The following is a 27,647-nucleotide window of genomic DNA, read 5'->3' on the forward strand; positions in this document are numbered from 1 at the left end:
CACACTCCCACACACACAGGGGAATTTTGGCCTGTACAATCAACTAGGGGAGTTGGAAGTCATGTTTTTATATTGCAGTGTGTTTATAAATGGATAGAAATGCTTCTTAAATGGGGGAGGGAACTGACAGATGTAACGAAGAGAGAAATGTATGTTATGAAATCAGATCAAAAAGGTTATTATGGGTGTCGCTGCGCCAAGCTTTTCTGTGTCAGTAATACACAGCAAACTGTGCGGGATGCTTTTCTGTCCTAGAGTAATAATACATTTGTGCATGTTTAACCTTCCCGCACTCTGCATGTAGGTCTCTCAAAGCTGCCAACTGTACAGCGGACTATGTATTCCAATCAAATAAAAAAGCAACTTGTTTGTAACCATGTTTTTGTGTCCGTGTCGACTATACTTTGCACCTGTACTGTGTATGCCTCTGTGTTACGGGAAAGTGTAAAAGTCCACTCAAGTGTTTAGGTCTTTGTTTAAAGGCCTCTGCGTGCTTGGATTTGACAGCGCCAGTCCCTAGCACGTGTGAGTGCACTGCACGCGAGTGTGTTTGGGTGAGAGCAACAATTCCATTGCTTTTATATCACCTGCAATTGAGACTTGGCGAAAGAGAGGCTTTTGACAACGTGCAAGATAAGCAAACTAGCAGACAAATACATCAGGTGAGAGGTGGAAACCACAAACCCTTGTGGAATGCCCAGTCAGCACACTCACCTTGCTATTAAACAGCACTGCCTGGCTGTGAGTAGGCTAGGATTGTTCCCCGACAGTCTTGCATCAAGCAGGTCTAGTAACAGGGTTATAGTGGTGCTGGTGGCTTGGATCAGTAACGTCAGCTGCAAACTTGATGGGTTGGCCTAGTTCAGACTAATGGGTAGCACTTTATCTTAATAGTCTGTAGTCCATCTGTAGATGCGCTATCAGTAACATTTCAACTATCTACTCACCTTTAATCGTGTCCTAACCATTAACTTAACCCTAACCTTAAGTAGGAGTGATGATCTAGGATCAGGTTGGCCTTTCAGATCATAATTGATACGATTATATCGACTGGTGGGGTCCTGATCCTGATCAGCAATCCTACTCAGATATTTTGCGGATACAGGCCTTGATTTAGGGCTAGATTCAATCCGTAGCACTAAAGATCCACGCCACAGCGCGATTGAAATTTAAAGGCAATGTTCCCTCCTTCGCGAAGACTGCATTTACCGTCAACACTTCATATGGCGTCTCAATGAAATGAAAACATTTTTGTGCAGACAAACTCATAAATATCCATATCACTTGTGTCAAATGCACTCATTTGGATAGTCCAAATAGTATGAGCATCTACAGATGGACTATCAAATTTGTTGATAAGCAACTGCTTGTTATACGCTTTATGGATATGGACCCAGGGGTTAAAAGGTCTCATTCAAGGTCATAATTTGTCTAAAGGTCATGTCCTAGGGAGGGACTTGTGAATTTCTGAGCAGGTTTTCCTGAGTATTCTAGTATGTGTGAAGTCAAGCATGCAAATAAATCACTCTATGCAAAATGGTAATTATGCAAGTTGGTACGGAGAAAGAGAACTCCACTTCAACCACCAAATTTTGAATATGAAAACCTTAGCAGTTTAATTGAGTAAATATTGCTAAATTGTTAAAACAGGTTATGTTATGCGGATGTGACTGCAGGTGTTTCAAGTGGTTCCAGAACTAAAATGAACATAAGCTTACATGACTCTTGCAACATGTTAGTACCTGCCTTTTGGCATCTACTGCAATGTGATCTAAGGCTTTTCCATAAATTCTATCATCCTGACTTGGGTTTGAGTATCAATAGTGTAGGCCACGTGTCACACTCATTCCACGGAGGGCCGAATGTCTGCGGGTTTTCACTCCTATGTACTTGGAGGAATTACGGTCACCGAATTAGCAAGGAACCACCCTCACATGGTTGTCGAGGTCTTAATTCAAATGAAAAAACTAGGCCCCCCATGGAATGAGTTTCATACCTCTAGCTGATTCTTGGAACTGTCACGTGACAAGAGTCTTGGGTACATTTCCACCCTACCTGTGGCATCTGTACAGGCTGCTGTGTGAGTCACATGGCTGTTGGAGATTTGTTCAGACACGCCGAAGGCAGCCTCCTTCAAAGCTTTGTGTAACATATCTCGCAAGCAGGGAGACACACACCTGCCCATAGGAGAGGAAAGTTCCGAACTGCAATGGAAACAGTGTGTGTGTATAGATAATACAAAGCCCACCAGCCACCCTGAGCCCCATGGTAAACCACACATGGAAATAACCCAGTGCCAACCTTGAGAGCTATTTCAATACATTTCCAACCAAAGTTACTATAGTTAAGTCAAACCTCTGTGGTCCACAGTTCTATGCACAGGGAAAATCCCTCTAATATAGGGGTATTGGCACTGAGCTATGTTCCCAAACTTCCCAGTGCAATTTTTCCATTGGTCCATCAGACCCCTACAATGGCGTAAGCTGCCAAAGCCTGTCGCAGCCACCACACGCATACACACTCCAGGGAGCAGGCCAATGGTCAGGGAGTCAGCACTACATAAAACACAGAAGGCCACGCAGGTCAGAGATGTGTGGCTAGTGGGGAGTCCCAATTATCTCTCCTTCCTCCCAAAGTCTGCACTTGTTCACATCCCTATATTGATTTTAAAAGGAAATTACTGGTATAATAAATATGGCAGAAACTCCCACTAGCCCATGCCTCCCAATCCAATGCTTTTAGATTTGTGGGTAGATAACGAGTGTACACTTCAGGAGAAATGAGAGATTGTGATGCACACTGTGTGTAGACACTGGTCAAGAAGCTAGTCTCCTCCACTCATAACCACCTGGATTGTGTTAACTAGGGATGAAATGGAAGAAAGCTGAGTGAAACACTGCAGACACCATCTGAACTTGTTCAATAAGAAACTTGTTTTCTTGACACAAGATGGCAAGATGTATTTATTTTTATACCCAAAATGGCAACAAACATTTTTTTAAAGTATGCAATAACAATAAAATATCAAAACTAGCTGTTAAAATAATTAACAAAAACATTCACAACTGTAATTTCTCTCTCAACAATCATCATAGTATGTATCTCTTTGCATTTCAATACAAACTGCTATTTTCTTTACTCCAACCCTACATGGTAGAGGTCCTCTTCAGCAGGAAGCACACAACTAACATTAGCGACATTAGCCTTAAAAGAATCAATACAACGCACTTGTAGGCTACAACATTGCAGCAACTAGCATTTCAATAGGGGGGGAAAAAAGTTTCAATGGGAGTGAGTGCAATTGTGTTGGTAGATAGCGCAGCGCACCTGCCCTTTGCAAGTACAGTAGGTAGGGAGCAGCGCTTGATCGGCTGCCCTCTGTTTCTGGATTCCATTCCTCCTCTCCAGCCCATTCATCTTTATTGCTGGGACAAGGGAACAAGGTCAGCTACTGGGGTAGGAACTGGCTACCCTGATCATAGTAGACCCTGGTTTAGATCTGTCCATCCAAATAGGCCAATTCCTACCCTCATCCATGACTGATCACACTCTAGCAGCACGGAGGTTAGCTAGCAGAGCCGGAAGGGAGACTGAACCATCTGAGACTTCCATTGAAGGTTCCGCCTAGCTGCATCAGCTATGAGGACTCACAGCGTTGACTTAGTGAGGTGGTGGTGGATGTCATCATATTAAGGGGACAAGAACAGGCTAAGTAATGTGCTGGCTCGTCCTTTGGGAATGTACATTGGGGTTTCACTGTTCTGTCCATATATTAGCATTGGTGGGGTTAAAACGAAACACACAAATGACAGGCACATTCTTTACATCTAAAGAGTCTTTGTTAACAGGAGTCACTGACATCTCTTGAACATGGAAGGACATTGTAAAGGGAAAGGGGTCTAGACGCTGGGGGAGGGCTGAAGGGCGGCGGTGGGCGTGGCCTGTCGGGGGAGGGTGTACATGGCGCCCAGGAACTGGTCTGCGATGCGTCCCGCCTCTCGCAGGCCGCTGAGCAGGGCACCATGCACCGTGGCCGGGTAATTCCGGATAGTGTGCTCCCCAGCAAAGAACAGACGAGGGACAGGCTGCGAAAAATGGGGAGAGAAAAAAAATACTAAACCATCAAAACGACACACTCATCATCCCAAACATAAATTTGAGTGTTCCCGTCAATTAGTGTGTCAACATCAGAACGACCCTAAAACATCTGTGTCGGGAACCACTCGGTTTGGTCAAATAATTGTGGGTTGGCTAAGGAGGATGAGATTTGCACACATGCTCTGGTGGTTTAGTGAATGGTATTGGCCAAAAAAATTCATGAAATGTGCAGAGCGACTTTCTAGCGTGTGGTAATATTCAACATTCTCATTGGCTTAGAGCAATGGGCCGTTTAATGATTCAGATGAGGATTATCGTCTTTGTTTATAAGGAAATTGTTTAAATATCAAGGTAACGCATCTTAACGGTGACCAACTCTGTTCTGTTATATATATTCATACCATTTGTTGATCAAACCTTCCCTACCGAAACACTCATTATGGGTAGCAGCAAGAGACGGGTGAAATGTTACAGCAGTATTTTGACGTGCACAGGCGAGACGTGCTTTGATATTAAAACCAATGGATTACAGAACAAAGTTAGGAATTTTCATGCCAGACAGGAGTCAAAATGTTGGGTTTCAGTCAGATTGGGACGATAGATGAGCAAACAAATAAGCTACCACTTCCACCTGTCTAGCCAGAGATCAATTAACCACAGGCCGATTCTACAGGCCGATTCAGTGAAACAAACAAAAAAAATCACATTGATTGATTATCAGAGAAGTCACAGACTTTTGGTCATGAGTAGGAAAGGCTGAAGAACAAAATCCACTTGTATAACATGCTAGCAAAATGTTCTGATCAGCTAATATATGATCATTAGCGCTCACCTCCCCAGCCTAATTGTTACCGAATATCCAAACAGAGATTCAGTGAAAAATCTATCCGTGTCAGTCTAGTTATCTAGTGTCCCCCACGATTGTCTCAAAGCAGCGCAATGGCACTGTCCCAATCAAAACGGTGCCGAAATGATAATCTAGGAGACCACACACACAAACACCACGATTGCTTTAAATATTTGGATATGACTTTGGGAATTTCAGTGTAAGGAATAATTTGATACATGCCTTCAATTCCATTAGCCTACTATATTTTCATCCTTCAGTTGATCATAACTAAGAGTTTCTCTGCACTTTTTCTATGACCAAAGGCTGTTTCGTCTCCTCACTCCGCTGCCACCCACATCTGCTGCGTTGTCCTCAACACTAGTTTAAATTAATACAGTGCCTTCAGAAAGCATTCATAGCCCTTGACTTTCTCCACACAATTTCTCACGCAACACCCCATAATGACAAAGTGAAAACATGCTTTTAGAAATATTAGCAAATGTATTGAAAATTAAATACATAAATAAATAATTTATGTAAGTATTCACACTTCTGAGTCAATACATGTTAGAATCCCCTTTGGCAGCGATTACAGCTATGAGTCTTTCCGGGTAAGTCGAAGAGCTTTGCACATAATATTTTCTAAATTCTTCAAGCTCTGTCAAATTGGTTGTTGATTGTTGCTAGACAACCATTTACAAGTCTTGCCATAGCTTTTCAAGCAGACTGTAACTAGGCCACTCAGGATCATTCAAATGTCTTCTTGGTAAGCAACTCTAGTGTAGATTTGGCCTTGTGTTTTAGGTTATTGTCCTGCTGAAACGTGAATTCATCTCCCAGTGTCTGGTGGAAAACAGACAGAACCAAGTTTCTCTTGGATTTTGCCTGTGCGAAGTGGTCCCAGGATCCTGTGTGAAGTGGTCCCAGGATCCTGGTTACCGGTGTTAATCCCTAATATGTAATGTATAGAGTACTGTTTCCCGGGCACAGACTTAGACTAGTTCTGGACCAGAAAGCACTTTAAATGGAGATTCTCCACTGCATGCTTATTGACCCAGGACTAAGTTTAATGTCTATCCGGGAAACTGTCTCGTAATGTATCACAGTGGTCAGATGTGTTACCTGTGACGCTCCGGGGATGGCGGGGCCAGGGGTGATGGGCTGGGCCATGAGGTCATAGTCGTTACCAGAGGAACCGGCCGCCACGTACGAGTAGGAGCCCCGCGCCCAGGGGTCGGCACGCCAACGCGTCACCACCGTTTCCTTGGGCTGCCGTGACAACAAACAGCGGTGAGTTTCCATGCCGATATCAGATTCCAGTAAACATGGTTGGTAAAAACTAAACAGTTCCAAAGCTAAACAACATGAATAACTACATATGATTAGCTTACATGACCTTTTTTCATGATGTATTTGACTGGTGGTTTGAGATGACTCATAGAAACATAACTATAACAAAAATTCAGATTCAAGTCAACATTCCGTGATGGGTGGACCAGCAGCCATATTGAGTGTAATTCTATTTCTATGTCCAAAGAAAGCCAATTCACACATGCCTGAGGTACTGCACTGCTTCCAAAGATGCCTTTGAGGATGGCGAGGCAGCGTCCAACGATGACATCGTCACTGATGTTCTCCATGATGCCAGCCGCCTCTCCTGCCATCAGTGCCAGCAGTACGGGGGCTGGGAGGGGGGGGGGGAACACATTGATGAACTTCAGAGTGAAATGAAAGTCAAAATGGGTGACATCATCCAAAATGTCACCACGTCTCGATCTCAATTGCTTACAAATCCAGCCTCTCCTTGCGTCCTCCCTTTCATCTGCACTGTGGACGACTTGACAATTGAAACTACATGGTGGAAGGAGCTCATCATTAGGCCGCCTTTCATCTGGTCAGTTCTTTCAGATCGGTGCAATGAAGGAGATGAAAGGACGGACATTTAAAACTAAGAAAATAGGAGTTTTTCCCCAAGCCACTGTGCTTCTTCATTGCTTTACTCTTTGGTGTTTCAGGCTGGGTGTCGGTAAAGCACTTCAACTGCTTATGTAAAAAGGGGCTTTTTAAACTACATTTGATTGAGAAAGATCCCAATTGCCACAGTGTTGAGAGAATTGCCTGGTTCACTGTGCTCACCTTTGTAGAGGTTCCAGAAGAGGAAGAGTTCTCCCCTGCTGGCTGTAGTGCTGCCCACATGGCCAAACAGGTTCACACTAGGGTCCCAGAAGACACGGTCAAAGCACAGCACCACCTAGTGACGGGAGGGACACACAATATCAGCATGAGTGATTCAATACACACCAAAAACACAATCTAGTCAGGGCAGTTTCCCAGGCAAAGTTTGGAGTTGGGCAATAAGTCTGGTTTGATGGCCTTGTGGCGAGGTAACAAAACAGGTCGGAGCATGGAGACTGGGAGAGCGGGAGGAATTCTGAGCTCTGGGCCTTTCTGATGATGCTAGTGATCTGGCACTGCTCACTATATGGAAAGAACCCTGAAGAGTCAGATGAATCAGAAGAGAACTGTTTCATAAGAGACACCCGAGGGAAAGATGGAACTTGACCAAATGTGAGAAACCTGAGCGACTGCATTTCATCACTGCACTAAACACAGAATTAGATAGAGATTATATCATTCAGTTCTATGGTTCCAACTGACTGTTCTATATTCGTCTAATTTGTTTAAGACCCACTTCACACAAAAATATTTTCATTATGACTATTTTGCTGACCAAAATGTTGTGGAGTTTAGGCTCTATTCAATTGTATCCAGAGGCAGCGCTCCCTCTGGTGGCCACGAGGCACCACATTGCATAATGATGCAGCATTTTCTGCTGCAGCCGAATTAGGAGATGGAAACGCTGCAGTAGATGATGCACATTGGGGCTCAGTGAGAAAAGAGAGAGGGAGGGAGAGAGAAAGTGGAGGATGGATTCTGATCTGATTACTAACAGATTGACAAAACCCTCACTCACCCACCCGTACACACTCCAACTCTCCCTCCCAGGGGTGATATAAACCAGGATAAAAATGCTATTTTGGGGAGAGAGGTAACCTTGTTTTTTTGCACTGTGTATGTACAAAACACCTGGGCTGATTCATGCTGGACGCAAAGTGGTGCCTCGGGATGCTAATGAAGATGCTCATGTAAATTGACAGGGTGAGTGAATGAGTGAAATACATGTCTTGACAGCGAGAAATATCTATGATTTGACTTTGCTTCCTAGGTGTTTACTAACAAGTGAGCCAAGAGGCTTTTTTTAGAGATCGATTTGTACAGCAGCAAGACTCAAGTCTTACATTCATCTCAATCCACATGGATAAACACCAAAAATAACAGACAGTGTGGCAAAGCCAAGTGGAGGGGTGTTTCCGTACCTTGTTGAGGTTGCCAAAGCCCATCCTCTGGATAGCAGAGGTCTTCCACTCGGGCAGGGGGGGAACAAACTGTACGGCGGGGGGCTGTTGCTTCATGACACCCAGGGGCAGGGTGCACAGAACCGCGTCACACTTGTAAATGAACGTCTGAGTGGTGGAGCGTGTGTTCACCGCAATCACCTCACAGCCTGGAGATCGAGAGACACACACGCAATTAGTCAGACGACAAAACACACACAGGTCCCCACCCCCCCACAAAACAAATCTGTGCACCAGATGCAATTCAATGCTTCGTAAATGTCCTGTTGAAGAAGGCCCTTTATAATAAAGCCATAATATTTGCCATGTGGCATAGGCAACAGTTCAGCAGAAGCGTTTTAGGGTTACCACAAATTGAATTTTTTTTGGATGCAGGTTCCGAATAAAAGTTTGCCTTTTAAAAAACGCATTTCATGCAATATTACGTCATTTACATGACAAAAGACATTAGCTGAATAATTTTTAATACGACCTAAATGAGTGGCTACTCCGACAAACAGATCAATCTGGTCTTGAATTCAAACAAATAGCCCAGGGCAAAGAAGCGACACAGATTGTACAATATTAGGGGGCAATATAAAAACGCAACAATTTCAAAGAATTTACTAGGTTACAGCTCATATAAGGAAATCAGTCAATTAAAATAAATTCATTAGGCACTAATCTACAGATTTCACATATGCATCTGTTGGTCACAGATACCTTAAAAAGAAAAAGGTAAGGTGTAGATTCGAAAACCAGTCCGTATCTGGTGTGACCACCATTTGCCTCATGCAATGCGACATCTCCTTCGCATAGAGTTGATCAGGATGTTGATTGTGGCCTGTGGAATGTTGTCCCACTCAATGACGGTGCGAAGTTGCTGGATATCGGCGGGAACTGGAAAACGCTGTCCTACAAGTCGATCCAAAGCATCCCAAAGAGGCTCACTGGGTGACATGTCTGGTGAGTATGCAAGCCATGGAAGAACTGGGACATGTTCAGCTTCCAGGAATTGTGTACAGCTCCTTGCGACATGGGGCAATGCATTATCCCAATGAAACATGAGGTGATGGCAGTGTATGAATGGCCGACAATGGACCACATTTGTGGCCTGCTGGAGGTCATTTTGCAGGGCTCTGGCAGTGCTCCTCCTGCTCAAAGGCGGAGGTAGCGGTCCTGCTGCTGGGTTGTTGCCCTCCTACGGCCTCCTCCACGTCTCCTGATGTACTGGCCTGTCTCCTGGTAGCGCCTCCATGCTCTGGACACTACGCTGACAGACACAGCAAACCTTCTTGCCACAGCTCGCATTGATGTGCCATCCTGGATGAGCTGCACTACCTGAGCCACTTGTGTGGGTTGTAGACTCCGTCTCATGCTACCACTAGAGTGAGAGCACCGCCAGCATTCAAAAGTGACCAAAACATCAGCCAGGAAGCATAGGAACTGAGAAGTGGTCTGTGGTCACCACCTGCAGAATCACTCCTTTATTGGGGGTGTCTTGCTAATTGCCTATAATTTCCACCTTTTGTCTATTCCATTTGCACAACAGCATGTGAAATTTATTGTCAATCAGTGTTGCTTCCTAAGTGGACAGTTTGATTTCACAGAAGTGTGATTGACTTGGAGTTACATTGTGTTGTTTAAGTGTTCCCTTTATTTTTTTGAGCAGTGTAGTTAGGATCGAAGGAAATACAGAGCAAAGTACTGTGAGATCCTTGATGAAAATCTGCTCCAGAGTGCTCAGGACATCAGACTGGGGTGAAGGTTCACCTTTCCACAGGACAACGACCCTAAGCACACAGGTAAGACAATGCAGGAGTGGCTTTGGGGCAAGTCTCTGAATATCCTTGACTGACACAGCAAGAGCTCGGACTTGAACATCTCTAGAGAGACCTAAAATTAGCTGTGCAGCGACGCTCCCCATCCAACATGACAGTGCCTGAGCGGATCGGCAGAGGAGGATGGGAGAAACTCCCCAAATACAGGTGTGCCAAGCTTGTAGCGTCATACCCAAGAAGACTTGAAGCTGTAATCGCTGCCAAAAGGTGCTTCAACATAGTACTGAGTAAAGGGTCTGAATATTTACTTAAACGTAAATCCGTTTTTTACCATTGTAATACATTTGCAAAAAGTTCAGGGGAAAAAATGTTTTTTGCTTTGTCATTATGGGGTATTGTGTGTAGATTGATCAGGGAAACAACTATTTAATACATTTTAGAATAAGGCTGTTACGTAACAAAATGTGTAAAAAGTGAAGGGGTCTGAATACTTTCCAAATGCGCTGTATTTCCTCAATGTTTTATTTTTTTGCCTCTTGGGCCTCCCACGGGCCTTGGCCCAGGGGCTTCAGCCCTGATAAGTCCCTGCATTAATTTGGCCATGCACACACAGGTTTCCCACCACACACACGTTTAACACACACTAACAGGTAACACATGAACAAAGGAATACACAGACTGACACACCCAGACAGACAACACAAAGAAAAGACACAGATTGACAAACAAGCATAAACGCAGTTACCACAAATATCCTGTAAACTTACCAGAGGCGGTGTATCGGACCTGTCGTACCGCCGTGTTCAGTTTGATGTCCAGGCCCTCGGCCAGAGCCACGGGGACACAGGAGTAGCCATTCCTCACTGTCAGGTGGCTGCCTGTGAACTCAAAGTCGTCATCCTGGACAGGAGAAAAAGGGAGGGAGAACACAAAATGTGGGTTATATATGGTTTACAGGGACAAGGAGAAAACAGCACAACAAATCAATACATTTTAAACATTTACATTTAAGTCATTTAGCAGACGCTCTTATCCAGAGCGACTTACAAAACACTCAGAAAGTGAATTATGTCTGGCTTATTATTTGTGGCTTCTGCCTCCACATCTTTTATTATTTTAGGCTAAGTATCTGTAAAGCACTTTGTGACAACTGCTGATGAAAAAAGGGGATAATAAAAATACATTTGATTGATTGGTTTACAAGGGCTTAGAAGGGTACTTGCAGTTTACGGGGACTATAGCCTGGTGGTTTGAAAGGAATGAATTCAACAAGATCTGGTGTCTAATAGCCGTGTATAGTACGTGTTTGAAATCGGATCTAGTATGGATGTGCATAATAGGAGAGAGAATTTCCAGGACAAGATGGATTGGTTTAGGGAGGGGAAAGTCCATGTACTGCAGGAAGAAATCTTAAAGGCGCAGTATATAGGGCTAGAACGGTAATTGTATAATCGACGATTATGGATGAAGCTCATGAAAATAAAATGGCAATAACTGTTTTTATATATAAAAAAAAATAGATAAAATGTATTTACATCAACTTCATTTAAGGCGACAAACTTTACTCAAAATAAAAAGGTGCAGGAGGGGATGGCTGCCATTTTACAGGCTCCTAACCAACTGTGCTATTTGTTTGTTTCTAACTTGTTTTGTACACAATGTTGCTGCTACTGTCTCATATGACCGAAAAGAGCTTCTGGACATCAGAACAGTGATTATTCACCTTGAACTGGACGAAGATTTTTTATTTAATGAGTCTGACGTAACGGACATACTGCTTCCCCGAGACCAGGCCCAAATCCCCATCCTTTGCATGAAGAAAAGACGGAAATACAGGTGGCGGAGGTCGGGGTGCCTTGTGAGAATTAATCCGCGAGTGGGTAAACCCCCTCTACACGTTGGCCAATAGAACAGATGGTTATCACTGGATGATCTACGATCGAGACTATCCTACCAAACGGGACATTAAAAACTGTAATATTTTATGTTTCACAGAGTCGTGGCTGAACGACGACACTGATATTATAACGCTGGCTGCGTTTTCCATGCATCCGCAGGACGAGGGATGGGGTGCGTGAATATTTGTCAATAACAGCTGGTACGCAATGTCTAAAATTAAAGAAGTCTCGAGCTATTGCTCCCCTGAGGTAGACCACACTATTAACCAAGAGAGTTATCTATATTTTTCGTAGCTGTCTTTTTATCACCACAAACTGATGCTGGCACTAAGACCCCACGCAACAAGCTGTATAAGGCCATAAGCAAACAAGAAAATACTAATCCAGACGCGGCACTCCTAGTGGCCGGGGACTTTATTGCAATTTATATCCGGTATACCTAATTTCGACCAGCATGTCACATGTGCAACCAGAGGAAAATAAACTCTAGACCACATTTAGTCCACACACAGATAGATAAAGCTCTTCCCCAGCTTCCATTTGGCAAATCTGACCATGATTCTATCCTCCTGATTCCTGCTTACATTCAAAAATGAAAGCAGGAAGTACCAGTGACTCGCACAATACAGAAATGGTCAGATGACGTGGAATGTACACTACAGGACTGTTTTGCTAGCACAGACTGGAATATGTTCCGGGATTCATCCAATGGCATTGAGGAGTATACCACCTTAGTCACCGGCTAAAACAATAAGTGTATCGACAACGTCGTCCCCACAATGACCATACGTACATATCCCAACCAGAAGCCATGGATTACAGGCAACATCCGCACCGAGCTAAAGCTGCCGCATTCAAGGAGCGGGACACTAATAACAAATCCCGCTATGCCCTCAGACGAACAGTCACAGTATCAATGTGGGGTAGCAAACAAGTATCATGAATTGCATGCACCCAATGGCGTTCCAAAAACAGGGAACACTGACTTGATATAGCTATTCCCTCTGCTAGCTGTCAGCTTAGCTAAAACACTAAACATAGAACATCACATTTCTGCACATGCAGTCAGGAACGGAGGAGAAAATCTACTTTTTTTTTTTTTTTTTGCTATTCAAATGGTTCTTAGGGTAACCGTGGTCATTTGGCTGACAAAACAACCATTATTCAAAATTCCATGACCGTCACAGCAATATATACAAATCAATCTACCATTACCTGGTTGCTAAGAATCATATTTAACTAGGCAAGTCAGTTAAGAACAAATTCTTATTTACAATGATGGCCTTAACTTCTTGAGAATACAGGGGGTGCTATTTTCCCATTAGCATAATTTGCTCTACAGATTAAACTGCCTCTTATTCAATTATTGCTCTTACTATATGCATATAAATAATACCATTGGAAAGAAAACAATCTCTAGTTTCTAAAACCGTTTCAATTTTGTCTCTGAGTGATACAGAAGTCATTTGACAGCACTTTCCATGACCAAGAAGAAAAAAGCAAGATGTGTATGCCAGCTTCAACGCTCTGCCTATATATGGTCGTGCCCCCTATGACCCGAAACACACCTCATTGGCCTTCCTCTGGGTGTCAAGAGGACGTCAGAGGAAAAATATCTTGTTTATCTGGGACTGACGTGAAATGAGAGCTAATTCTTTGGCGTGACCGACAACTTCCGGTTGTCTAAATCGTGCGACTTGTAGCTGCGATTGTCTTCTGTTGTGCGGCCATTATGGATGAAAACTATCTCCGTCTCGAAGTTTGTTTGATACATGTGACCAGATCATCGTAATGTATGTTTTTTCAATATAGTTTAATCAGATTATTTGAATTTTTTCGGGAGTTTTGTGGTGTTCCGTTGTCTGATTTTATTTACGTTTGAGAGATCCGTGCCACTCGACCAGTACCTGTGCTAAATGGAGTGGGAAAGGAACAATTCTGAACGGAACCAACGACTCATCTTGACAAAGGACACTTTGATCAACATTCTGATGAAAGATCAGCCATAGTAAGACCCAATTTACGATGTTATATCATATCTGTTGTGCATGTGAACTGGCCGTGGGCGCCTAGCCGAATCTGCCTGGTATAGCTATGCTAATTTAGCGCTACATTTTGTTTTCGTTATAAAACATTTAATAAATCTGAAATATTGTTTGGATTCACCAGATGTTGGGCTTTCAATATCTGTACGCTGTGTATTTTTCTGAAATGTTTTAAGATGAGTAATTCGTTATATGACGTTGGTCTCTGTAATTGTTCTGGCTGGGTCAGCACTATTTCAGATTGCAGCTGCAATGTAGAACTGTGATTTATACCTGAAAAATGCACATTTTTCCCAAAAAAAACTATGCTATACCATAAATATGTTATCAGACTGTCATCTTATGAAGTTGTTTCTTGGTTAGTGGCTATATATATTTTTATTTAGTCGAATTAGTGATAGCTACTGACGCAGGAAAAAGCTGTTGGGAGTAAAAAAATCGTGTCCTTTGCTAACGTGGTTAGCTAATAGATTTACATATTGTGTCTTCCCTGTAAAACATTTTAAAAATCTGAAATGGTGGCTTTATTCACAAGACCTGTATCTTTCATCTGGTGTCTTGGACTTGTGATTTAATGATATTTAGATGCTACAAGTTACTTGTGACGCTATGCTAGCTATGCTACTCAGTGGGGGGGGGGGGGGGGGGGGGGGGGTGCTACCGGATCAGGGTTGGTGACTCGTGAGAAGTTAACCGGCCAAACCCGGGCCAAATTGTGGGCCAAATTGTGCCCTATGGGACTCCCAACCACAAACGGTTGTGATACAGCCTGGATACAGTCTATATACAGTCCCATAGTTGAAAGTGTACGTTTAAGCAAAAACCAAGCAATGAGGTCCAAGGAATTGTCCGTAGAGCTCCGAGACAGGATTGTGCCGAGGCGCAGATCTGGGGAAGGGTACCAAAACAATTCTGCAGCATTGAAGGTCCCCAAGAACACAGTGGCCTCCATCATTCTTAAATGGAAGAAGTCTGGAACCACCAAGACTCTTCTTACAGCTGACCACCCGGCCAAACTGAGCAATCGGGGGAGAAGGGCCTTGGTCAGAGAGGTGACCAAGAACCTGATGGTCACTGACAGAGCTCCAGAGTTCCTCTGTGGAGATCAGAGAACCTTCCAGAAGGACAACTATCTCAGCAGCACTCCACCAATCAGGCCTTTATGGTAGAGTGACCAGACGGAAGCCAATCCTCAGTAAAAGGCACATGACAGGCCACTTGGAGTTTGCCAAAAGGCACGTAAAGGACTCAGACCATGAGAAACAAGATTCCCTGGTCTGATGAAATGAAGACTGAACTCTTTGGCCTGAATGCCAAGCTTCCCGTCTAGAGGAAACCTGGCACCATCCCTTTCGGTGAAGCGTGGTGGCAGAAGCATGATGTGGGGATGTTTTTCAGCGGCAGGGACTGGGAGACAGGTCAGGATTGAGGGAAAGATCAACAGAGCAAATTACAGAGTGATTGTTGATGAAAACCTGCTCCAGAACGCTCAGGACCTCAGACTGGGGCGAAGGTTCACCTTCCAACAGGACAACGACCCTAAGCACGCAGCTAAGCCAACGTAGGAGTGGCTTCGTGGCAAGTCTCTGAAAGTCCTTGAAGCGTCATACCCAAGAAGACTCAAGGCTGTAATCGCTGCCAAACGTTCTTCAACAAAGTAAATAGTCTGAATACTTATGCAAATGTGATAGTTTATTTTTATTTGCTATAATTTCTACAAACTGATTTTGCTTTGTCATTATTGGGTATTCTGTGTAGATTGACGAAGGGGGAAAAAACTACACCATTTAATCAATTTTAGAACAAGGCTGTAACATAACAAAATGTGTAAAAAGTCAAATGGGTCTGAATACTTTCAATAACCAAAAAAACATTTTTCAGCCATTTCAAGCTGGTGTACAAACCGAAAGCAAGACGCAAAAGCGAAACTTAAGGACAAGGAGCATAGAAGTATTACACATAGAATGGATCCACCGCTTATCAGAATGGCTTTCATTGAGGATGACAGATCTATAACTCACATTCTATGTGAATTTGGTCAGGTCAACTACAAAGCTACATACTGGACCTAAGTGAGTAATGAGTGAGTGCGAGTGTACCTGGTCCCAGTGCTTGAGTGAGAGAGTAGAGAGGGGCGTGGCATTGGCAAATTCCAAGTTGGCAAAGTGCCAGTCAAGTATCTGCCTGTCCCGGGACGACAAGTACACGTCACTGTGGAGAGATCGGCAGAGGGTGAAAAAAAAAGATCAGATGGATGCGAGCACATCTAGCCTGGTCCCAGATCTGTTTGTACTTTAGCCTACTCCATTGTCATTGACAAGCTAAACATTGCCACGACAATTCCATAAGAAAGAGCAGAGACAGACTGGCACCCAGGATAGAGCACACCCACATGCTTAAAGAATAGTACAACAGCAGCCCTTTACAGTGGAGCGAAGGTGTTCAAGTGTTACCTGGGTGGGTTGGCCTCCAGTTCCTGTAGCTTCTCCTCCAGTTTGACCTGCGACTCCACCAACTCATCATACTCCTACAGGAGAGGGGAAGAGAAAGGAGTTTAACACTGAGACATGAGGCCTCCCGAGTGGCGCAGCGGTCTAAGGCCGGGATGTCGTTGTCTCATTGCGCTTTAGCGACTCCTTGTAGGCGGGCCGGGCGCCTGCAAGCTGACTTCGGTCGGCAGTTGTACAGTGTTTCCTCCGACACATTGGTGCGGCTGGCTTCCGGGTTAAGCGAGTAGTGTGTCAAGAAGCAGTGCGGCTTGGCAGGGTTCTGTTTCGGAGGACGCATGGCTCTCGACCTTCGCCTCTCCCGAGTCAGTACGGGAGTTGCAGCAATGGGACAAGACTAACTACCAATTGCGGAAAAAAGTGGTAAAGGTACAAAACAAAAAAACTAGGAGAGCGCGCATTTATTTTCCTTGGCAAGACACAAAGGCCGCCAATGGAGCATTCAGGAATCCATTTGAAGTTGACTGGTTTCAGGCATGGGGGCCAACCTGAGCAATAGAACGGGAAACACTGGGGTACATCTATTTGTGCACACAAGAAGGTTAAAAGTAAAGTAAGAAGGACATCAGCCCACTCAGTTTAATGGACTGAGTCACCCTGTCCAGGTTTCATCACCTACCCGTGCAGCCATTGACACCCACCTTCAAGGCCTCCCCGACCCCGTTCTAGCCTGTACGAGTACAACACACGCTCTCAGTGTGTGTGTGTGTGTGTGTGTGTGTGTGTGTGTGTGTGTGTGTGTGTGCATGCACACCATTTCCAGCCAGACAGACCAAGCTGAGTCAAGCCTTAGAAGTGCCTTTTCAGGAGGCAGTCGACCAAAAGACGACTCGAGTTCAGACAGCAGCTGTGTTTAAACTTGCTTCCCGAAAATACACTTGAGGTGGAGTTTTATCTGCGCTGAAAGTGAGGCTGTACTGCCTTTAATGATACACACAGGCAAAGCATTTGACCACAAACACATGCTGCTGAAACCGTCTTGTTTACCATTTTTTCTCTGAGGCACATCCTTAGTTCTACTTATGTCGAATTTTCACTTAGTCGTGCATTGACGTCAATGGGAAATTAGGTGAAAATTAGATTTAAGTGAAAGTTAGGCTGTGCCCCTATGGTCTCAAGTACACTTCTGTCTCCTTGGCTTAAAGGGACACTTCGGGATGTTGGCAATCTACTTCCCCAGAGTCAGATGAACTCGTGGATACCATTTTTATGTCTCCGTGTCCAGTAGGAAAGAAGTTAGAGGTAGTTTGTGAGCCAATGCTAACCAGCGTTATCAGGTCTATGGGTATCTACTAGCATGCTAGTAGACCGCTAGTTAGCAATTGCACTAGTTAGCAACTTCCTTCAAACTGCATGCAGAGATAAAAAAAAATCATTTAAAAAAACACATCCACGAATTCATCTGACTCTGGGGAAATAGACAAAGGGTCTCATTGCCAAAATCCCGAAGTATCCCTTTAAATGACCCAAATCCAATCCATCCATTTACTATATTAACATGGTTTGCGCTAAGCTCACACTGTGGCAGCAAGTTGGCTATAATCATTAAGCTCTATATTTCCCCCTAATAAGTTTACTCAAACGAAGTTAAGACTTGAATGGAGGAGATACTTGCTATATAACGACCACAATTATTTGGGAAATCTGAGTAACATTTATTTCATTAGTCGATTGAAATGCCATCAACAGCGGGTACACAGATCCTACTTGACCATTTCTATTCACAAATGCGAGTGAATTGCGCACACTGTGGAGCCCTGACCACCTGCCAATGTGGCTGGTGAAATAGACATCTTACCCACCAATGCCAAAATCTACCCACATTTGGCAGGTGTTCATTTTAGGCCCTGGAAAACACTCTGATAATTGCCCAAAAATGGTTGAATTGAAAACATACGTTGAGAACACCTTTAATTGAATCCAATTGTGTCTGGAGGCTAGAAATAGGTGATGCTCCAGCTAATGACTCCAGCTGTTAAATGTATGGCTTATCCACGTTGTGTGTAAGTCTGCAGGAAGTACCACACGGTACAAGAATGGAGTTTGTTTTGGAAAAAGAAATAAGCAAATGGGAAAGTAATCAAAGTAATGTGCCATTAACTGCTTGCAGCTTGAAGCTATTTGTATGGAACAAGTAGGGCCCTATCAAATCTGTTTTAGGATGTTCTAAGGCCACAACAATGCTTAAACCACATCAGGAGTCCACTTGAGGTCTGGGAAAAATGGAAGAAACCTATCCTCTGCCTCTACAGTAGGGTGAGAGCATGAGTGGTCTCACCTTGCAGAGTGCAGTGAGGTCGCGGTGCTTGCTCTTGACCAGGAACTCGGCAGTGATGTCTCTGGGGGGCTTGACCTCACTGGCCTCCTTGTGCTGCTGATGAAGCTCCTTGACCCTCTCCTTGGTACCCACCATCTGAGAGAATGAGGGAGGGAGAAGAGAGAAAAGGGTAGATAGACAAAGGAGGAGAAAACAGATTAAAAGGAGGGAAAGAGTACATCTACAGGCATCTACATTAAAGCTACTTATGTTGCTCTTTTGACCTCTGAGATACAGTGGTACTCATGGTCACCTTGTTCAACAGCTCCTTGAGATCCTCTTGGGTCTTGACTATCTTCTTCCAGTGCTCTATCTGCTCATCTTTCACATGTTTCTCCTGCAACCTATTGGAAGTTACCAGTCAAAAGAACACCTAAGAATTGATATGTGCCATTGAGAAAGAGGGATATTTTTTATTAATTTTTTATTAAAAACTAAATACAACCATGGCCGCAGAATTTGTGCAAGTTGCCAAACACTTACTGAATGACCACCTCCAGGGCCTGTCCCAAGGACACAGGCTTGTTGTTGAGGAAGTTGAAGTCCAGCTGGTGGCTGAGGTAGGAGGTGGCCTCCAGCAGACGGTTGAACTCCTGCTCCACCATCTCATCCTTCTCCTTGGGTACCTGATGATTAGATCAACAATGAACATTAGGATTCTAGAATTGAATATTAATAATGAACAATATGATTATAGCATTTTATGTTATTCACGAACATGCAGGCATAAAGAATAACAATCCAATTTAGAAAGGAATCGCTTCCTCTACCACTGGGACGTGGTCAAGAGAAATATACCTCTTGGGAAAAAAGTGAAAGAAAAGCTATTGCTGACTACAAGGCTTCTACAGACAGTTAACACAGACAGGTGCCTTTCAGGACACTCAAGGACAGACCCAGTTCTATTACGGTCTACTTCAAAGTGTACCGACATAGGATTCAACATTAATTATTAACAATAGGTGAACAATGTTATCATGTAGTAAAGCAATACATACACTTGTGCATCGTTCACCCTTTAGCGGTCCACCAGATGATAAACACGGGAGGGGTCGAGAGGAGAGAGAATTAACAAATTAAATAAACAAACTTAAAGGAAAGATACAATATAACATTTTTAAAAAATGGGTGTATTTGTGCATCTCTGAGCAATGTTGTTCTCTCGATTCCCGGGGTCATTTCATATGTTCATGTGTTTGAGCTATTCGCCGCACTAGCAGGCAGAAATACAGCCGGTATGATGAGTTTTGTGTCATATGATTCAAAATGTGTGACTCTTGTCTTTAAAATGTTAAACAGATTTAACCACACTTGAAAAAAGGACACTTAATTAGCTTCCCCTGCAGAAAAGGAAACCAGTTGAGCTGTGTGGAGAGTGACCACCTGCCCTATCCCTGACTACCACCTCTGAACAGTGTCATTTTCATTAGGCACCAAACAAAATAAAATGGACTGAGACAGGTAGGGACTACCTCAACTTGTCCAATAAGAAGTAATAATTTTCGCACTGAAAAACGTTTTTCTATGTTTGGCCCTAATGAATATGACCCAGGCCTGAAAATAACCCCAAACATCCTACCGCTGCATGACAGAAGGAGAAAATAATAGTTTGAAGAGGACACTGGTTATTTCCAGTCTAACGGTATTACATTGGGAGAGTCTGGTCTCAACAAAGAGAGGGCAGAGCTGCTGTTGATGACACGCTAGGCTAAGCGGCTAACTGAATCCACCCTGCTAAGTGGTTAACTGAATCCACCCTGCGCTTTGCTTGCGTTCCGCGGAAACAAGCAGCCCTGCGGACAAAGTAAGGGCCCAGCTACCTAACACAGCACATAGTGGTGTGCTGGATGAAATCTAAACATCTTCAACACAAGAGGTAAATAACAAAACGGAGAGTTAACATTGGGGGAACAGAAATAAGATATTTCTATATACAGTACAATGGTTGTAGGTTACATTTGTGGTTAGCAGACACTTCAAAGTCGAGCATGCTTGCACGAGACACCAAAACGGCAATGTAATACGACAATTCATTTTGTTATAATGTTCTACAAGCATTTCACTCTACTGCAGTGCATTGGCATATATGGAGTGTGTGGCCTAAACCTCATAACTCAAACTAAGTGAGTGACCCAAATAGCTAGCGATGCAACACTCACAGCTTGACCGTTGGCTTCGTACAGAGGACACTTCTGTTTGATCTTGGCTAGCTCCATGTTAACCTGCTTGCTGACCACCGCCATGGGATTCCCTCCTAGAACACACCAAATAGAACATCAGGATATTGGCCTACCGCCATAGAATCTATAGACTAGTTCTATGCCCTCAATATCACATAAACTATATTAGATAGCAATGTTAAAACTACAAGTAATGTCATAGTTTAACAGCCTGGCTGGATAGATAGCGGTGATTTTTATTTGCAAATATTGAATGTGATACAAACTGAATATGACCAAACTTGGTATCATTTGAAACACATTTGTGGAATCTCACGGTTTCATATTCAATTGTCGTTTTTTACAGTCTTCCATGAAACAAAGAAGAAGTGATAAACCGTCATTTGCCTGTCCAGTCCTATTTCTTCAGACTACATTGATCAGGGCCTGTATCCACAAGGCGTCTTAGTAGGAGTGCTGATATAGGATCAGTTTGGCCTTTTAGGTCATAATGAAGAAATGTATATGGACAGATCCTAGATGAGCACTCCTACTCAGACACTTGGCTCATATGGGCCCAGACTACATTTACATGGTCAACACCACCATCTGCTGGTGAGAAGCTGTCATTGCAGGCCCATTTGAAATGACTGTTCAAAGTGGCTTTCAATCATGTACATTAGAGGTTGACATAGGAACAGGACTCCCATGGGTCTTGTGGGTCCAGCGAGATTCCTACAGGAACTGGAGTGAAATTCTAGAGCCAAGTTCGGGAGAGGATTAACAGCCCACAGGAACGGGCAGTAGAGGAATTATTTTAAACTGAGTTGTGTGTTATAAGCAGTTTTAGAAGGACATGATTTTACCCCCCTGCCCCTCCAACAGGAACACATGTTCTTCTGTTTTCAATCACTATATATAAATAAAATAGGCCCTTCAGCTGAGCAGGCAATGGAAAATAGCTCTCTCTCGTCCAAGTGGAGCCGTTGCTATGGACACACACACACAGAGCACATGGAGCAAATGCAGCGTAGGGAAGGCGCAGGGGACAGACAGACGAGCAGCTCACGGAGGAAGTTACTTCTGATTTGGGCATGTTAAAATGAGCACGGGATGGAAGTGATTTTTATTGGGACAGGATAGGAAAGTTAGAGTTATAGAACTGTTGCAGGGGGGGGGGGGGGGTGACAGGATGGCACAGGAATTCATTTTCACTTCCGTGTAATGTTCATTACCACCTGCACTGGCTGTACGTGTGTGTAACTGTGTGTGTCTATGAATGAATGCCTTACCCAGTCCGGTCACCACCATGGCCCCCAGATCAGCCACATAGTTGCCCTTCCGGAAGGTGGCCACTCTCCCCCCAACACGGTCCTGAGAGGAAACAACAACCAAATTACCACAACAAAGAGGAAAACCCTAACCATTAGCTGTTCCACCAGGCCAAAACGTTGCATTACTGGTCAGTATCACTGTATTAGCTGAAGGTTAGATGTAGGTCGTGTTCAATTGGCACCAAAATGGAAGAAATCAGATGTCATTTCTCACCTTGTCCAATACGAAAAATGTTAGTTTTCAATTGCAAAGTGTTTTGCTACAGCGTGCCCCAATGAAGTTGGGCTCGTATCGATGTGTGATGCGCTATTGACCCACCCTGGCCTCCAGTACTGTCACATCCATGCCGAAACTCTGCAACTGCCGCGCGGCCGCCAGCCCAGACACACCCCCTCCGATGATGATCACCTTGCCTGTCTTCTTTGCTACAGGGACACAGGGGAACCAGAGTGATTAAACATAACCAGCTATTTTGACACATCGATAAAAACAAATTATGTTGAGTCACATGAGGTTTAGGGTTGAACCCCCAAATTATAACTCCTTGCTATTAACCAATCAGCATCCAGGATCCAAACAACCCATTTTATAATTGAAAATAATGCCACTGTTGATTAGATGCTTTTTTCTTCAGTTGCACTTCTCTACTCAGATGAGAATTCACGAAGGAGCATTCTATAAGGAGACAGTGCTCCGACTGATGTGAAAGTACTTTTCCTCTGGAAATTCTCTCAGTTTAGCCTACTTTTCTCTGGTAAAATGCAAGATTACCTACATTCTTTATATCATTTTTTTATTAAACCTTTAACTAGGCAAGTCAGTTAAGAATCTGTTCTTATTTACAATGACGGCTTAACGGGGAACTGTGGGTTAACTGCCTTGTTCAGGGGCAGAACGACAATTGGTTCCGATTTGGACTGACCAAATACTTTTCAGCGTCCATGGACGTCCAGTACTCAGTGGGGGAGATGGCTGGTTACAGTAAATGGAAAGAGGGGGCTCATGGGTAGGTGTCAGTAAGGGTCGAGACAGGTGACATTAACTGGAGAGAGAGAGCGACAGGGAGAGAGAGGGGGGCGGGTTGTCCAGGCTGTTTTAACACTTGCTTTGACCAGCACGCGACAGAAAGAAAAAAACAATTATTAGCTGAACATAACAGTATGCCAGTGGGAGACAAGACAGTAGCAGGTGATCCAACTGTGGTTTGTGACTACTATGGATTCCCATTGTAGCCAATTCAGTTGAAGTCATTCTACTACTCATTATGTTACCAATTTGGTTGTGGTCACTTCATAAATCATAAACCACATCTTTATCAGTAAAAATACTATAAATAATTGGTAGGTCTACCTTCACTTGTTACTTCTGTGAACTTTCATTATACTCCCTCATGATATTTCGACACTACGAGGTCGAAATAACATTATGATAATGCACTTTGTGTAAAAATTGTTTGAAAACAAATGCCTGCAATTTCAGCCTGTTCAGGTGGGATGGAACTTTTGTCCCACATCATGACGTCACCCGTTTATAATAGACCAATGACTGTTCATCTGGGAAAGGAGGTGGGCTCTAGATCATCCTATCAGCCAATCAGGGCTGTGTGTTAAAATATTCAAACGTATGCCCTAACACCCACACAATCAGATTGGATGAAATAAATGATTACAAATATATTTAGAAGTTATTTTCATTAAATAAACTGATTTATTAGACATAGTGATAATTTAAAAAACGTAAAAGCATTACAAAGACTGCATGGGGGCTTTAAACATATGTGGGGTTTTGGTAACAGAATGACAAGGCAATAGGTAATATTTCTTAAACTTACAGAAGGATAATAATTATAGCAAAAATGAAATGTTGATATTAGTTCGCAGTGGTCTTTACTTCAACAGTGTTTTGATGTATTACTAATAGCATTTAAGACCTTTTCTGCTAGTTGTTTTTTAAGACCCCCTTACCTCTGTATATACACACCTTCATTTAAAAGAAGAAAAAAAACAGACTCAGCTTTAATTTGACACCAAATTTGATGTGCTCCTATGAACAGCTCTTGGGACTTTTTTTTTACATGGAAATGCCCATATCCAAATGTGAGCATAAGCATTGTACATGCAGTTGCTATAGTATAGCAGGCAGATAGTAAAAGGCTAATGTACTCACTTGGTAAAGGCTTGACCCTCTTGTAGATGCCAAAGTTGATGAGGCCGTGTCTCTCCAGGTAACTGTGTATCCTGTGCACTAGCACAGTATCACTGTTGTATGGCGCTTCAAGTTGTTGTGTTGTGGCTTCGAAGGTTAGCTGAATTTTCGGGTTATCAAGCCAAAGTTGGAGCTGAAACAAATAATTTGCCACAATTTCAGACCCAAATCCAAATGTACAATATTCTCCAGAACTAAGCAAGTCTTGTTAATGAAGTAGGTGTGTTCTCACTGTGCGGTTGCGGATGTACAGGAACACTTTCTGCGTCTGCTGGGGCCCGCTGATGATGTCCGGGAAGCAGGCGGCCTCCTGGGAGGTCATGCGATCATGGGGCAGCCGGCTCTGGAACGCAGCTCCTTCCACGCCTGGAAAACCACAAACACGCCACCCTCAACACCCGTCCTGACACACACACACACACACACACACCTTTCGCTGCCCAATGTTACATTTGCACTCGCAGGCACGCACTTTCGCACAGTCCAACTCACACTCACCAGAGGGCTCCTCAGGCTCGCTGTCCACCTCCTCCTCAATGGGCGGCGCCGGTGGCGGGATCACCTGCTTGCGCTCCTTCTCCGCCTTGGCATTGCGCTCCTCCTCAGAGTAGTATTCGTCCTCAGACAGATTGGCCAGGCTCTCGTCCATCTCGCGGTACTCCACCTGCAACAAGATGCACAATAAACGCTCCATTAAAACCACGTTCCGGCTCACCTAAGATGAAGCAAATGGTCAAGCTCCCTGTACTGCTCTGGTGTTGTTCACCACTAATTAGATCGACATACCAAGATTACTGTATTAACTTTATCGTTAGTCATTCAATGTGCTCTTGGTCTAGGGCTGATGGGGGTACATGCCTGGAGTGACTTATTCCATTTCGCGCTAAGATGGGTGGACAGGTATTATAGGTTGTTTACTTTTGATCGCTTGCGGCGGCTTGTCCTGCGACCCTCGGCCGTGTCCAGGTCCACCCCCCCGGGGCCAGGGAGGTGGGGCTGCGGGGGCCCACCAGGTTCCCCACTAGGAGAGGCCCGCTCCTTCTTTTTGATCTCCACGGCGCCTGGGGCCAAGGGAGGGGCCCCCACCTGGGCTGGAGCCTGGGCCTCAAGGGACCGCTCAGCTCCCCCTGGCGCCAAGGAGGTGGAAGCGGCAGAGGAAGATGAACCTGCGTCTGACTTCTTACTCGACAGCATCATGAAGGAAGACAGAGGCCTCTCCTTGAAAAAGCAAAACAAAAATCGACATCAGCCAAATCCATTCGCTGCTCTAGAGTTGTCTGTGATATGATGCTCTAGGATGACCAGAGTTAGTTTTTTCACAATACTGATCCATTGTGGTCAAAAATAATAAAAGGCTATGGTGATGCATATTAGCAAAAAGTCTGTATTTGGCAAATATTAAATAAGATTACAATGAATTGCTGTTCATGAAGAGAAGAAAAAAAAATTAACAGCCAGGAAAAAAATATCATCAACATAGCTAAGAAACACCAGTTGTATAGTATAGAGAGAACATTGTAGTTTAGAGAAATATCATAGCTAGTTTATCAGCTCAACTACCATTTATTTCCCAGAGACAAACTGAATGTTTATGTATTCAAGGTTTCATAACCTTCTTTGTCCGATTAATGCACTCTCACTTTCTATATGTATAATATTCCATATCATGTCGTCAAAATATGGAAAGGAGTTCCAACAACTCCATAACAGCTAACTAAATACATGAACCTAGCTATACTTAAAGTTGAGGGTGCATTAGAAGTGCACCAACTAGATTCGTTGACAGATGACAAAATGTAAGAGGGCTCCACAATAACCTTGTCTTGCTTTACCCATTTCTCCGTGGACCTGGTAATATCCATTCAAACACTAAGAAATAAAGACAAAATCAGAAATATGGTCATGAACAACGGCAAAGTCCACCAAGCCAGGCAGCGAGACAATAAGTCCTGGGGTGTGACGTTAATCAGTCGAAACAGTTGAACAACTAAAATGTTTTGCTACTAAAACGAGAGTTTATATTGGACAAATTCAGGTAGGTCCCTCCCCGTTTCGTTTGAGACAAGTTTTGCAAAATAATCGGCGTAATGAATAAGCACCTGGTCTATTGGCTAACTAGGAGTAGGTGACTAGGAGTTAGTAATGAATAATGAGCTAGCTACACAGCTAACGTCATCAGTTAGCTAGCGATTTCTAACTAGTTACATTTTTTGCTATTGTATTTCAAATATGTGGAGAATAAACATTAGTATATAGGCCAAATACTTGGTTCGTATTAACCGCCTTTTCGATGGTTTCGTAAGAACAACAAGCTAGCCATCTGCCTGGCTAAACCATACTGCTAACTTAGCTATCTATATTATAAAACCATCTGACGTCGTTAAAACCTAGTTAGCTAACCTTGCTTCTCTGACTTAACAAGGTCAACGATCAGCGTCGTGGGTGTTGTCTGACTAGTATATTATTCCCGTTGTACTGCCTACACAGGGTTCACGAGCGCATCAATTTAACTACGGTAGCTAACGTTAGCTAGCAGGCTAACAATGAATCTCACTCAGCAGTAACTAAGTGTCTGTGTGTTAGCTAGCAACTACCAGTGAAAACATTGCACTCCAATTACGTTAATAGCTAGGCTATAACATCGCATTTCACTATACAGCCAATATTGGGGCCGTGAGTTGAAGAGTAAAACATAACATGCATACAATGGTTACTGTACCTTACTGTACCTCGCCGCAATCAATATGTCAACACAAAGACAAATCCCATCTCTTCCTCTCGTTGAATTATATGATCCGCCCCTCACCGTCATGCTATTCAGCTATTGGGACATCTGTGAGCTCGTGAACGCAACGATTGGTTATGGATATTGTCAATCATCAAGGAGGGGATTTGATTAATGCCCCGACTTTGATTAATGCCCCGATTGGTTAGCATTGATTGCATTAGTTTTCGAAACGGTCTGCCTCCCGGGCGTGAGCCAAAGTCGGCTAAAACCAAAGTGATGTAGGGTTAAGCGCGTAGAATAGTATTCTGTGTTTTCACATTCAAAAGTGATTGATTTAGATAAAAACACTA

At 43.6% G+C, this 27,647-nt stretch overlaps 1 protein-coding gene across 7 annotated transcripts; it reads right to left on the reverse strand.

Moving 5' to 3' along the window:
• Positions 1 to 2,945: 2,945 nt before the first annotated feature.
• LOC139530564 (lysine-specific histone demethylase 1A-like) lies at positions 2,946 to 27,440 on the reverse strand. 7 transcript variants are annotated; one of them, XM_071327091.1, is made up of 21 exons: positions 27,289 to 27,440; positions 26,387 to 26,438; positions 25,488 to 25,787; positions 25,068 to 25,233; positions 24,802 to 24,935; positions 24,531 to 24,702; positions 22,683 to 22,789; positions 22,322 to 22,403; positions 21,030 to 21,124; positions 19,869 to 19,886; positions 19,354 to 19,496; positions 19,124 to 19,214; positions 18,832 to 18,966; positions 16,500 to 16,573; positions 16,146 to 16,257; positions 10,871 to 11,003; positions 8,305 to 8,492; positions 7,064 to 7,178; positions 6,489 to 6,611; positions 6,050 to 6,201; positions 2,946 to 4,085 (listed from the first exon to the last, which is right to left on the reverse strand). In XM_071327091.1, exons 2-21 carry the CDS (start codon positions 26,429 to 26,431, stop codon positions 3,900 to 3,902), a joined length of 2,571 nt encoding a protein of 856 aa, XP_071183192.1. In that variant the 5' UTR covers positions 26,432 to 26,438; positions 27,289 to 27,440; the 3' UTR covers positions 2,946 to 3,899. The 7 variants fall into 7 exon arrangements, with proteins under 7 accessions (XP_071183192.1, XP_071183193.1, XP_071183191.1 ...); XM_071327092.1 differs by having other exon boundaries at positions 6,050 to 6,196; positions 6,484 to 6,611; XM_071327090.1 differs by having other exon boundaries at positions 25,062 to 25,236; positions 27,289 to 27,382.
• Positions 27,441 to 27,647: the final 207 nt, after the last annotated feature.

The sequence above is a fragment of the Salvelinus alpinus genome, chromosome 9, assembly GCF_045679555.1.
Source record: "Salvelinus alpinus chromosome 9, SLU_Salpinus.1, whole genome shotgun sequence".
Lineage (NCBI taxonomy): Eukaryota > Metazoa > Chordata > Actinopteri > Salmoniformes > Salmonidae > Salvelinus > Salvelinus alpinus.

Excerpts from the sequence above, each read along its gene's own strand:
- LOC139530564 (XM_071327085.1), bottom strand. The coding sequence starts at position 27,381 with ATGACGGTGAGGGGCGGATCATATAATTCAACGAGAGGAAGAGATGGG. Across the intron at positions 16,574-18,831 it reads ACCTCACTGCACTCTGCAAG|GAGTATGATGAGTTGGTGGA; the intron begins GTGAGACCACTC and ends CCTCTCCTGTAG. Across the intron at positions 6,612-7,063 it reads CTTCTGGAACCTCTACAAAG|CCCCCGTACTGCTGGCACTG; the intron begins GTGAGCACAGTG and ends CCCCCCTCCCAG.